The sequence below is a fragment of the Mesocricetus auratus genome, unplaced genomic scaffold, assembly GCF_017639785.1.
Source record: "Mesocricetus auratus isolate SY011 unplaced genomic scaffold, BCM_Maur_2.0 Super-Scaffold_6730, whole genome shotgun sequence".
Classification (NCBI taxonomy): domain Eukaryota; kingdom Metazoa; phylum Chordata; class Mammalia; order Rodentia; family Cricetidae; genus Mesocricetus; species Mesocricetus auratus.
The window spans coordinates 108,444,443-108,458,611 of NW_024429184.1; the positions used below are offsets into that span (position 1 = coordinate 108,444,443).

The window sequence follows — 14,169 nt, forward strand, 5'->3', positions numbered from 1 at the left end:
TGAGTTCCACGACAGCCAGGACTATATAGAAAGAATTTGTCTCAAAAACAAAAAAGATTTTTTAAAAAGGAATAAAAAGGCTATTTCTTTCTATCAACTTATGAGCAATTAAAACAAACAAATAGAAGCTATTGTTCAAGTTAGTGCCATAATGGCATAAATTCTATACAGAGTGCATTAAATGTTTCTTCCAGATTTTACAGAACACAAAAAGTCAAACCAGGGAACTCAAGCATACTTCAAGAACACCAAATCTTTGCACAAAATATGTATTTTTCAATGATTATTTGAATAGTACTCTTTTTAACATTGAAAACACCAAAATTACAAGTATATGTTTAGTAAGAGAATGCTAATGTTTTCTTTATTCTCTGTGGAATAAGTAAGAACAAATGGGTCTCTCTCAGAACTTCTAGGTTTCTCATTTTCCACTTTAATTTTTTTTACATTAGAGTTGTAGCCTCACAGCCAGAGGGGGAAAACAATCAAGAAAAGCAGTTCTAAGTAAGCTCTGAATAGCTGTTTGATGAAACAGAAACAAAAATGATGAGCTCCTCAATTCACCTTTGTTCACGCAACCATGTTATCATGGCAACTGGCTCACACATGCTCAGTGCTCCCACTTAAACAATAAAACAACTGGTAGCAAGAGAAAGAGACCAACATGGTCAAGGTAATGACAGACTCCCTACCTGTTAGGTAAATTACATAACTTTTCTTTCTTTGGTAATACAGTAAGTTGATGTGTATAAGCCAAGGGTCTTATAAAAAATAGTTCTAGCTTTTTTAAAAAGAATTTTATTTTCATTCTTGTATATTCATGGGTATCTGTGTGAGTGTGCCTCCTGTGTGGGTGCCTAAGGAAGCAAGAGGAGGATGCTGGACTCCTTTAAGGCAGAGCTACAAGTAGGTGTGTGCCACTGAAGGGCTGAATCAGTCCCCTGCACGAGCACCTTTTACCCTCCGAGACGTCTCTCCAGCACCTCTAAGTCTGCTTTGATAATAAACAAAATGATACAATTCTTCTGAAATACTCTTTTCTGCATTTTATGTAACATCAAAACAAATTATCAGGGTGGAACATGGTTAGCACATGTAAGACTCTGGGTTTAATCACAGACACACACATACACACACACACACTTCAAATTAAACCAAAAACATTAGCAAACGCAACAGTTTCCTTTTCAAAATCACATTGCAGGATTATTTCAGCTCTGATGTACAGTTCTCGTCCTTTGACAGTTCCTCCTCTAACTCCCTTCTGAGATGCAACAGCTGTGCTATAGATGGACCACAACATCAAAACCTAAAGTGTACAAGCACAGAGTACTTCTGCTTTACCTCTAAGCAAATTCACATCCATTTTGACATTTCCCAATAAAGCAAACTGGAACTTAAAGGAGTTCTTTCTCTTGTTTTGACTCTAGAGAATCTAATGAATAGCTAGGTTAGGTAAATAAAAACCAGTACTTTAAATGTAACGTATGTCTACCTTTCTCTTCTGTCGTGGACAGTCAACAGAGAAACAGAAGGAACAGAAAATTATTTTCTATGGAAACGTAAAGTTTTAGAAGAAAACTATAATTATATACCAAATAAATTAGTAAGTGTAACAATGAACTCAGAAGGCAATGCAATGTATAGTTCTGATCATTCCTTCTCTGTTGCCAAGTCATATGAAAGCAAAAACTGTCTTCTCTTTCCTCACTAGGAAGATATACACGGAAACAAAACGGTGATTCTTAAATGGCCCTCAGAGCTAAAAAGGACAATAATCAAGTATCTTAAGTCATAGTTACTGCAGGCTCAAACTTTCTTTGAAGTCTCTGCTTAGAGCTTTAAATATTATTTTAAAATTATATTCAACTTTATCCTATATGTTTATCTTAAACTTCCATTTTTTTCACCACCACCACCAAATAAGGAAGAAAGGAATGAGGGGAGAAGGGAGAAACAGACACACAGCAAGTGCTTACCATGATTACTTTGTGGTTTCATGTGTCTGATACCTGCCATGTACTCAAACACTAGTGTAAGAAATACATTTGGGACCTGGAGAGACCTATCAGTGGTTAAGAACACTAGGGTTTTTCAGAAGATCTTAGTCTCAGAACCCACACTGAGCAGCTCACAGCTGCCTGACTCCAGTTCCAGGTGCACCAACACGCTTGGCTTCCCTGGATACTGATATGCACATGCACAGAGATACACATAAAAATAATATACATCTTAAAACAACAAAAAGGAATTACAGACTTGTCAAGTATGGTGGTGGCACACACCTTTAATCTCAGCACTCATGAGGCAAAGGCAGGTGGATCTGTGAGTTAGAGGGCAGCCTGACCTACCTAGCAAGTATGAGGACAGCCAGGACTACATAATGAAATCCTGTCTTAAAATCAAAACCAGAATTATAGGTTTAAGAATAAAGTGGTATACTTTACTAAGAATTACAATACCAAAAGCTTTAGTCTTGCCACTTCTATGTCTAAGCTTGGTTACTCAGAATTTATTACTTAAGTTTTCGGCTTAGCAATTTCTCATTAAGATCAAGGGATGTTTCCTTCCTGCAGATGTAAAAAGCATAACTCAATTGACAAATCTTTTTACATGTAGCTTTTTCCAGCTTACAACTTACTGAAGCTACATCCTGTGTACTATTCAGATAGAAAGCAAGCAAACAAAAAATTCTGTGTATTTCCTCTTGATGATCTTGCTATTTACTAGTGTGTGTCTACATGGGTATGTGTGGTTAGGAAGCAACTTTATGGTTCTTTCTACTGTGTGGGTTCTGTCCAGCAGGCTTGCTCAGCAAGTGCTTTTACCTGGTCTCTGGCCCACAACTACATTTTTAAAGGTAGTTTGCCTTTCTTCTTTCTTTAACTTTTAGAGGCGTTATTGCATATAAACTGAAAATATAAAAGTCCTCAGAATATATATAGGGCTTGATGATTCTCACAAATTAGCACACCAAACAGAACACCGATAAGAAAATGTCAACAGCATGTAGTGATTGCTATATTTTATGTTCTGTATAACTATTCTAATTAACCTTTAGGCTTTATTGTCAGTTATTTTATACTGAATACTGTATATGGGCATTAAATTCATTCATTTATTCACTCATCAAACAATTATTTCTTGAAGACCTACTATTCTTTGTCTGAGATAAAGCAATAATAATGCAATATACAGTTCTGGTAAATAAGTCAGTAAATGACATAACGTCTAGGCCATCATAGAGCTTTTATTCTATTAGCAGTAAATGATAATAAAATATGTTAACCATATGGCATATAAAATGATAACAGGTGCTAAGGAAAAGAAAAATACAGCAGATGAATGTTAGAAATGTAGAGGGGATTTTTAGAAAGCATGGCCAGAGATTTCCATATTGAAAAAATAGTATCTGGGTCAAAATCTGGAAGAGTGATAGGGAGCCAGCCAAGTAGGTACCATTCCAGGCACAGAAGCCAGCAAGTACAAAGACTGAATTAGAAGTATGCCTGTTGCATCAGCAAGAGGCTAAGCACAAGAGAAGGGGACAGAAGGAAGATAAGCAATGGGGGCGGGGGATGTGTTAGAACACAGAGGCTCCTGGGTAGCCGATTGCCAGTGTGCAAATGTGGCTTTTACTCCAGGAAAACCAGAGGTTATGAAGAGTCTAGAATAAAGGTGTGAGACACGGCATACTTCAATGGCTTCTGACTGAAGCACAAAGTAAAGACCCACAACATTAGAAACAGAGGACCAGCCAGGAAACTGCCAGAATACAGGTAAGTGGGTGGCTTGGACCAAGGGGTAGCAGGAAGAAGGTAGTACACAATCAGGCAAGGATTTGCTTAAGATGGAGGCAGAGTACAGAGAATGAGATCTAAGGATAAAAATACACTTAAGTTCCGACTACTGGGCCGTTCCTAAAGATAAGATAAACCCTACAGGAGATACAGAGTTCAGATGTACCTCAGGGTGAAGCACAGGAAACTTGAGATTTTTATAACAACCTAGTGGGAACATCCAGCAGAAAATTGGGCTTCAAAGTCAATTATTCAAAGGAAAGTTCTGGGCTAAAGATTAAATTTGGTACCATCAACACATAGCTAGTATTTGGATAAAAAAAAACTTAGCAAAGGAATAGACCAACAAAAAGAGAATACAGTCAAGACAGACCCTGGGACATCATCAACTAGAGGTAGGAAAGATGAGGAGATCACAATGAAGTAACTAAAGATGTAGGACAAAATCCAGGGAAGAAAACTATCCACAATCAAGTAGAGAAAGGACTCGTCAAGCAGAGGACGACTGCTAAGTACACTGCAATTCAGCAAGAAAGCAAGAGAGCAAAAGGAGTTTCACATATACTTTCTGTGACAAAGTATTTTGCTGTCAAAGGAGAGGGGAGTGAAGATGGGAGAGCACAGTGCTGGCTGAGGGAATGATTTTGACCAGAGGATAAAATGATGGGGGGGGGGGGGGGCGGAGCAAGAAGAAGTGGAAACTACTGTAAAAGGCCTGGTTCCCAGCTAGGGGCACAGTGAGTGCAGGACTTAGAGAACACACATAGACAGGTAGGTAGACAGCAAAGCTTGCCAATGTTTTCTTCCGGCTGCTTCAACTTTGTTAGTGCTCTAGGTCTAGCTAGGGTTCTGAGGAAGTGACAACAGGGTGAAGAAAAAGGACCGCAGACATGAACTATGTTCAGTGGTCAGCACTAAGGACTTCCTGAGATCAGTGACCTAAAGGGAGCAGCAAATATGACTGGGCTTCTCCTCTACACACTTTCAATCATGTGAGTACAGGCCAGGAATTAGGTGCACAGAAGGCTGTGCATACTTGGACTACACAGGGAACCTAAACTGGATAAAGACAAGTGAGACTCAGGTAGGATCAGAGAGAATGAAAAACATACCAGATGTCAAAACCTGAGGGACCCAGAGTACAAGAAACAAACATGGAAAAACATGAAGGTGGCTGAGAAGAAACGGAGACAGAGATGACAGTCTGCTTTGAGTCTGGATGAAAACAAATCCTACACATGAACAGAAAGCTGGAGCAGAAGGCAAACTCAGAAGGAGTTTGAAGACACAAGGCTACTGAATGTTGTACACGGAACACTGAAGTCCCCAAGAACTTTCACACATGCACTCGTTCTGAATACCAGTGAGTAGGAAACAAGTCTGAGAAGTCTACAGATTTTAGGTTTCTACAATCTTGTGAATAGAGGTAATTGCTATCTGTCTTGGACTATCTTTTCAAATCTGTCACACTGACAAACAGCCTTGGAAAAATAGTGTTTTTCTCCAGAGAAAATGACAAGTTCATCTTTTCCCTTAAAGAGAATCTCACCCTCCCCAGAGCAGTCATGATTTACCAATTACATAGAATTTCAGCTCCCTAAGCCTGGAGTCCCCCACCTGTGTGATGAGCTAACTGGGGTATAGGCATCACCTGGCTCCTTCACAGAACCCTTCTGAGACTGAGAACTAGTGCAGGCAAATGTTAGCATGACTTGAGGTGTTTTGTGGATAATGCTTTTGCTGTTATTAATACAAGAAATCTTCTGTGTCATCTTCTGCAACCATCCTTTATACTGTATATCAGCTTGCAAATGGAGGAAAATCTCAAATCCTTGACAACTGTTGACAAAAATCCTGATTAATACAACTAAATATGTAGGAGGAAGACTAGTTTGTAACAGATGAAATCTAGAGATGTTTTAAAAGATGCTGGAAGAAACAAATACATCTCTAGACTCAATAATATGAAAAAGCAAACACACATACAACCTGCTACTTGTGAAGGTTGAAGGCAATGACAAAGCAAGACTTAAAGAATTGAAGTAGCATTAACAGGTGAGGTTCAAAATATCCATTTTCAGCCAGGCTGATGGGGGTGCACACCTTTTATCCCAGTACTCAGGAGACAGAGGCAAGTGGATCTTTGTGAGTTCGAGGCCAGCCTGTTCTACAGAGCTAGTTCCAGGACAGCTAGGGCTGCTATACAGAGAAACTATGTCTCAAAAGTCCAAAAAAAAAAAAATATATATATATATATGTATATATATATGTATATATATATATATATCCATTTTCTTTTGTCTAACCTTGAGTTGTATGTACATTACAAAAGCTTTTCAGGAGACTAGGAGAGTTAAGTCTTGAGGGTCAGATGAAATTAGTTGTAATTAGTTCTAGTCAGACTAGTTTCTACATCCCTTGATACGGTCTGAACTAGATCATGAAGGGACTGTCTTTCTAGGTAAGTTACTCCACTTAGAAGTGGCTAAACATGCTATCGGGAGGTGGAACACAGCTGGAGGACGGGGCCACTGGAGGTGTCTCTGAAATATTTATCTTGCCTGTCCCTTCTGCTTCCCAGCTGCCATGAGGACAGCAGCACTCCTCTGCCAGGATTCTCCACTAGGCTACTGCTTTGCTGTGAACTTAAGACTAACTTAACACTAACTTCCAGAACTGTGAACCAAAACAAACCTTTCCTCTAATATGGCTATGTCAGGCAACATACCACAGCATACTCACCCATTATCAACTATGGAACGCTTCTTACCAAAAAAAACACTTTTTTTTGTAAAGTTTTAATCTTAAGTCTGTAAAAATATAACTAAAGTTAGCTAAGATGCAACTGTTAACTTACTTGAATTAGATCTAAAATGCCAAGTTCACTTTCTGAGGAATCCACACAGAAGACAAAATATAGTGTTGCATAATGTCTATAAATCAGTTTGTTGTCAGATCCTCCAATTAATCTAAATGACAAAACAAAATAATTAAAATAGTGTAAGGAACAAAATGTAGACCATTTCATTAGCTCAAGAAAAACTGCATTTGTTAAAACCTTTTATAAAACAAAATGTAACAACGGCATAGCATTCAAGTAAACTTTAGAAGCTAAGTAAATTAAAACAGCAATTTCCTTCAGAAATGTCAAGTAAAAAAAGCCAGGACTAAATTTTAGTTAGTTATGAGAGAGAGTGAGAGAGGAGAAAGAGAGAGAGTGAGAGAGGAGAGAGAGAGGAGAGAGAGAGAGAATAACATTTAGACTGACAGCTAATCACAGAAAAATTAAGAGAGGAGTACCGTGGGTAAGGTAGCAATGGCTGAAAAGGGCTATTATCAAAACAATATGCACTTTCAAAGAGACATGAGGCCAGTAGACAAGTAAAGATTAGTAAACAATGAGGCTGAAGGAACAGGCAAAAAAAAAAATCAGATCACAGAGCATGTGCGAGTGCTTACAAGATGTAACTTCATAGGCCACAGTAAAATACACAGCTAGAAAAAAAAAAGAGTATTTCTTAAGTTTTAGACAGACTTAAGCATCAAGATGCTCTCCAAAAACATTGTTCTTAAATCTGAATGTAAGAACAAGGGGCTAATGAATACTCAATTTTCTCATCAAATACTTTTATTCATATTGACTAGAATCTTATATTTTTCCAAATGTACTTTAGCTGTATAATAGTAAAGTTTATTTATACCAAATTCACCTTCTCAAGACCACTGAAACATTAACATAATTTAAAACCAGGCTATATACAATCAAACTAAGGGGCATGCACAACAGTATAGGGTGTGTTATTTTTCTTATTCCATAAATATAACAATAAAATTAAAAGCTCTATAGAAACTGCTCCTCTAAGTACATACTACTTCCTTGTCCTGTAAGAACAAAACCAAATAATCTTAGGGGGAAAAAATGAAGGATTCTTACTATGCTAGGTTACTTGTCTGGAGAGGGTTTAATCTAAAAGTCTGTATGTACACTTTAAACATTCTGAGACTGGTTATGACAACAGTTACAACTGTTCCCAGAAGGGTGAAATAAGCACCCGTTTCACTGTAGGCTGTCTTTTGTTTTGCTTTAAAAGATCATGCTTCTGAAAACATGGGTTACAAAGTAGATTAAAGCTCAGAGAACTAAAGATCTCTGAAAGGTAAGGACATAGTTAGCCTTGAAAATATAACATCACTTTAAACTAGTCTAATACTGATACAAATTCTTGTAGGAAGTTGCCTTATTAGGGTTTCTTTTGCTATGATGAAATATCATGATGAAAAATCAAGTTGGGGAGGAAAGGGTTAACTTGGCTTACATTTCCACATAGAAGTATATCACTTAAGGAAGTAAGGAAAGGAACTCAAAACAGGGCAGGATCCTGGGGGTAGGAGCTGATACAGAGGCCATGGAGAGGGGCTGCTTACTGGCTTGCTACCCGTGGCTTGCTCAGCCTGCTTTCTTATAGAACCCGGGACCACCAGCCCAGGGATGGCACCACCCACAGTGGGCTGGGCCTCCCACAATGATCACTAATTGAGAAAATGCCTTACAGCTAGATCTTATGGAAGCATCTTCTCAATTGAGGCTCCCTCCTCTCTGATGACTCTAGTTTGTGTCAAGTTCACAAAAAAATTAGATAGTACAGAGGTGAAATACAGTATGTAAAATTTTATAAACAGGAATTTCTAATTTTTGATATCTTCTTTGAGCTAATATTTCATTTAAAAAAGAAAATGAACTTCCAAGAGGTTGAACAATCTGACCAAGGGACCTGGGTAGCCTCATCTGTGGCACAGCAGTTGCTTCCCATTTTTATATGGTTAGGGGAGAATCTCAATTTCAAAGCCTAATTTAATTTCCATCCAAACAGGGCCCTTCCTCCTCACTCTGGTTCTCACCATTCTGCCACGTGCAACACTATTCGGTGAGAAGCTGTGGCAAAGGTGGCCAGATTCCTGCACAGGTTTAACAGAAGCAGAGCAAGCGTTGCTTTGGTCATTAAGTTAGAGTCTGGAGGGGGTTAACACCAAAAATCTACAAATCATAAATATGAATTACATGTTTAAGTGCAGCATGATATAACATTTTAAAAATGCAAACAAAGATAAATTAGCTGCTAAAATGCAAATAAACTTTCCACATGATTTAAAAATAAAAGTTTGGTCAGACAAAAATGGGTTCTGTTGCCCTGACATTTTTTTTTTATAATATGCACCTTACCATTCGTGAGGCTTTATTGAAATTTAGTTTTAATTCTCAATGAGACAATATTAAGTATATTAACTATGTAACTGGGGAGGAAGCATTTATGGAACCACTTGGAGGTAAACTGCTTTCAATAGAATCCAATTCTTTTAAACTATTTACTTAGAGTTTGGGACGCACATCAATAGGAAAGCACCTGCCTAGTATGCACAAAGCCTTGGGTTTAATTCCCAACACTGCAAACAATGAAAAAGGAAAAAGAAAGAAATATTTACAGTATCTGTTTAGTTTGCAAACTATTTTTTTCATTTTAGAAATAGAAACATCCACTGGTTGAATCTATACTTGGGGTATGTTAGGTACATAGATATATTTGAAACGTAGACTTTTGACTTTGTTTATAATAAAATAAAGGATACAGTCTGAATTTTTACATGCATTCACCCTAAGAATACTACACCAATTAGAAAAAATGTTTCAGATGTTTAGAAAAATGTGTTACATTTATTTGTGTATATGAATGTACCTATATCACATGGTATTTTATGAGAATAAGTTCTCTCCTTATACTGTGTAGGTCCTAGGGATCACATTCAGGTCATCAGGGTTAGCAGCCAGCACCCTTACTAGGTAAGTTCCATTTCTCCAGATGTATTTACAGGCAAAATTTTACAAAATAAGCAAAAATGCAACATGAAAATGAAACATTTTAAGGTTATATTTTTATATGTCAGGAAATACAAAATGCACTTTCTAGAAGGATAAACAAGAAATTGGGGGAAAGGACTAAAGCTGAGAGAGGGAAATTTTTACAAAGACTGAATATCTGTAAAAGTCTGTAGATTAGAGTTATGCCTAACAATAACAGCAATTAATTTACCTAATTTAGTTCTAGTGAGAGATTGTCATCATAAATTGGTTAGTAGTGTACACTTTCATCACACACTGAAATTAGAAATAGCCATGAAATGCTTTACTTACAGTCCTCCTTCTAGGAAATTACAAACATTCTCGTCTCGCTTAGACACCAAATGGAAAGTCTCCCTGATGATTTGCTGTTGTGTGTCTTCACTCTGAGAAAGGATAGTTCATATGTATTAGGATCAAGTTTACAGGGTTAACGGCATTTTAAGACATTCTGAAAATAAAAGTCACTTTAATGTGAAAAAAAAGGGAAGTGTCCTTGGAAATCAGATTCAAATTACAGAAGTGAAACCCAACATTTTTTTGATGAAAAAAGGGGAAAAATTCACTCTAGTTTACTACTACAATGAAAGTAACTTATTTTTACCTTCAAAACCAAATGAGAAACACAACACTCAAATACACTGGTGAAAAGGTAATGCAGACAGCAGCTAGTTGGTGATCTCTGATTTACAGATAGCTAAACTATGCAGGGAAGTTAACTCATGGAGTTAGAGTAAATAGATTTGAGTGCAGGACAATAGAGAAGCTTGAAGTTTACGGGTAAACTGAACCTTGATAAAATACAGATTGAGGTTATGAGTCCATCTTATTCACCTTTATGTAAACAAGACCCCAAACTGTAGTGGCATCTTGCTTTGCCAGTGAGTCTGTGATGGTGACCACATCCTATGCGCATGGCTTCAGGTATTCCTTATAAGGAAGAGGAGAGGCTGGCTCTCGCTTTTGGGTTGTGGTGGGAGCATCAGAAGGGCAGAGACTGCATCTTCTGGAGCAGGAAGACTGTGGCGGTTATTTATTATTAATTGTGTAAGTGCTTCCCAAATAAATATCTATTTATCATGTACCTCAGGTCTGGTGGACTCACTTAAAGCCAGCCTTCGCCAAACCGAGAACTGTTCAGTAAGTATCTTCAAATCTCAACCAATTCCTATCACAGTAAAAAAAGAACCAACTTCTCAAGTCATTAAGAAATAGGAGCAAAATCATGACCAGAAACCTCACAAGGAAGGAAACATGATGGCCCAGAAGCAAATATAAAGATGCTAAGCCTCAAAGTAATTCAGTGACATTCAGTTAAAGTAACAGTGGCAACACTCTGAGGAGCCACACTATCACAGGTATAAAATTCAACAAAAATCTGAAGCAGAGAAACTCTCAGCCCACCACTGCAAGAATAAATGCCACTAACATTTCACAAGTTTCATTAATCAACATTTTTATTTCTCATACTCTTCTAACCCTTATAAAACCAGTTTTTTAGGTCAAAAACAACTATCAGCAATGGCATGTATATAACAAACTCTTAATATGTCCAATAGGAAAGCGCTTAAAAAATAACCTTTTAAAAAGCTGAAATAATCCAAATATCTCCCATTCGCAGAACAGATAAATTGTGATACATTTTTATCCTTAAACATTTAAATTTCCAAATCGTAATGTAAAAAGTAAAAGTGCCTTGACTCAGTCTGTCACAACAGCAAGGGCAGACTGGATGGTCTACATTGTTTATTCTGTGGCAGGTCTGGGGGCTGCAAGCCCAAAATCAAGACAGCAGTGGTCACCGTTCCTCGTAGCTTGTGGATGAGCTCACTCTCGCTAGATCCTCATGTGTCAAAGAAAGAGGGCAGAAGCAAGCTCTCCAGCACCTCTTAGTGAAAGACCCCGGCCCACACAGGCAAGCTGAGGCTCATGGAAAATTCCGTTTCCCCCACAGCTGAATAGTCATTTTTTTATCAGAAGGGAACTCTGCCCAGGGACACAGGTGTCTATAGCCAGCCCAGCAAGATTGGGCAAGCACAGAGACCTATTGTTCCTCAGATAGGGCCAAGGCCGAGACTTGAGTTCTGAGAGAAACCTTAATTGCCCTCGTTCTGAGCCCCCGCCTCATTTAAATTGCCCAATCAGGGTCCCGTAACTAGGCTTCTCGCTTCTGTATTGCGCTTTTTGCTATAAAAGAACCCCCGAGTCCCCAGCTCGGGGCTCTCAGTTCCCGAGACTGAGACGCCCCGGGTACCCGTGTATTATCAATAAAGCCTCTTGCTGTTTGCATCCAAGGTCGTGGTCTTGGTGTTCCTTGGGTTCGGGTCTCCCTCCCGTGGAAGTCCCCCGGTTGGGGTCTTTCATTTGGTGCATTGGCCGGGAATTGAGACCCCGCCCAGGGACCACCGACCCACTTCTGGGAGGTAAGAATTGTCCGGACTAAATTTCTGTTGTTTCTGTTGTCTGCTGTCTGTCTATGCCTGTTATTCTCTCGCGCCTGCGTTTGTAGTATACAGCTGTATGCATTTGTAAGCTCCAGGAGACGTCCTGGTAGCGTTTGGAGTACTCTGTTGTTTGGGGGCCCCGTTTGTATTTGGAGTACTCATTTGTAGGGGTGGATGTCAATCTGCCCCGTTTGTATTTGGGGGTTCTGAAGGAACCGTTTGTTTGGGGTAGATGCCTAGGAATCTGCCCCGTTTGTATCTGGGAGTCCTTAGGGACTCGGTTGTTTGGGGTAGATGCCTAGGAATCTGCCCCGTCTGTTTGGGGAAGTCCCACTGGCCGAGGGAGTTTCCATCCTGATAGGGGACAAGGACGGGAGCACAAGGCCCCCGTCCCCGATCTGAATTTGCTTTTGACTTTCGTCAAAGCCGCGCAGCGAAAATCTGTTTGTTTTTGTTTCTTATCTGTTCGTCCGTCTTAGTGTCGTTTGTCATCGCTCTCGAGAAAATGGGCCAGACAGTTACCACTCTGCTTAGCCTGACCCTTTCACATTGGCAACAGGTCCAGGAGTACGCTCACAACCGGTCTGTCGATGTGCGCAAGAAGCAATGAATCACCTTTTGCTCTTCTGAATGGCCAACTTTTGATGTTGGCTGGCCACGAGATGGCACCTTTAACTCTCAAATTATTTTCCAGGTGAAAGAGAAAGTCATGGATCCTGGACCCCAGGGCCACCCGGACCAAGTACCCTATATAGTTACCTGGGAAGTGCTGGTCTATGACCCTCCTCCCTGGGTGCGCTCCTTTGTACACCCAGGAGGTCACTCCTCCTCCTCTCCCCACCCCCTGGCCTCCAGACTGCGAGGCCGCAGGGAGCAGCCGCTCCGGATTCCACTGCCCTGCCTCCGGACGGGCCATGATGGCCAGTTGCAGTACTGGCCGTTCTCTGCCTCAGATCTTTATAACTGGAAAAATAATAACCCCTCCTTTTCAGCAGATCCTGTGAGAATGACTGATCTATTGGAGTCGGTTCTTACTACCCATCACCCCACCTGGGACGATTGCCAACAGCTTTTACAGGTCCTCCTAACTTCGGAGGAGAGATAGCGGGTCCTTCTTGAAGCCCGAAAAAAAAAATTGTTCCTGGGACAAATGGACAACCTACGCAGCTTCCAAATGAAATTGATGCTGCTTCTCCCCTCGACCGCCCAGACTGGGACTTCACCATTGAGGCAGGTAGGACCCATCTATTATTGCCAGTTGCTTGTAGCGGGTCTCCGGGGGTGCCCTACAAATTTGGCCCAGGTAAGACAGATAGTTAAGAAGGCAGAGGAATCGCCAGCTGCATTTTTTTAGAAAGACTTAAGGAAGCTTATGTATTGAGGGAGACAGAACGCATTTTTTTATGAAAAGAGAAGCTCAGACAGAGAGAGAAAAGATGGAGACAGAATGTCGGAGACAGGAAATGAGAGAGACAGGATAGCAAGGGACAAGAACCGTAACAGAGAAATGACTAAACTGTTGGCCACAGTAGTCGCAGAGCAGAGACAGGATAGGCAGAGAGAGGGACGAAGGGGGCCTCACTTAGAAAGAAGGACCTTTCGGAGACCCAAACCCCCTGCCGGTCCCCCTGGAACACTCCTCTGTTGCCAGTCAAGAAGCCAGGAACCAATGACTATAGGCCGGTCCAGGACCTCCGGGAAGTCAATGAGCGGGTTGAGGACATACACCCCACGGTCCCCAATCCCTATAACCTCCTGAGTGGACTGCCACCTGACTATGTTTGGTACTCAGTCCTGGATTTAAAGGATGCCTTCTTCTGCCTGCGATTACACAAAGACAGTCAGCCACTGTTTGCCTTTGAATGGCAGGATGCAGACCTGGGAATCTCGGGACAGCTTTGACTGGGGGGGAGAGCCAGGAGAAAGCCTTCATGGACATCAAGAAGGCTCTGCTCAGCTCCCCAGCTCTGGGGTTACCTGATCTGACTGAACCCTTTGACAAATTGACGTTGGGGCAGCCTTTGACTATCTA

At 40.2% G+C, this 14,169-nt stretch overlaps 1 protein-coding gene across 5 annotated transcripts in view; it reads right to left on the bottom strand.

The window, feature by feature from the left end:
* Positions 1-14,169, bottom strand: part of Ap3s1 (adaptor related protein complex 3 subunit sigma 1) — a 47,923-nt gene that overhangs the window by 20,068 nt on the left and 13,686 nt on the right. For all 5 annotated transcript variants that reach the window (XR_005875752.1, XM_040741842.1, XM_005069137.4 and 2 more), the window contains exons 2-3: positions 9,988-10,079; positions 6,658-6,769 (exon numbers count right to left, since the gene is read on the bottom strand). Coding sequence is in view for 4 of the 5 variants with exons in the window: in XM_040741842.1 (XP_040597776.1) it covers positions 6,658-6,769; positions 9,988-10,079 (204 nt within the window). In the remaining variant the exon portion in view is untranslated. The remainder of the gene's footprint in view (positions 1-6,657; positions 6,770-9,987; positions 10,080-14,169) is intronic.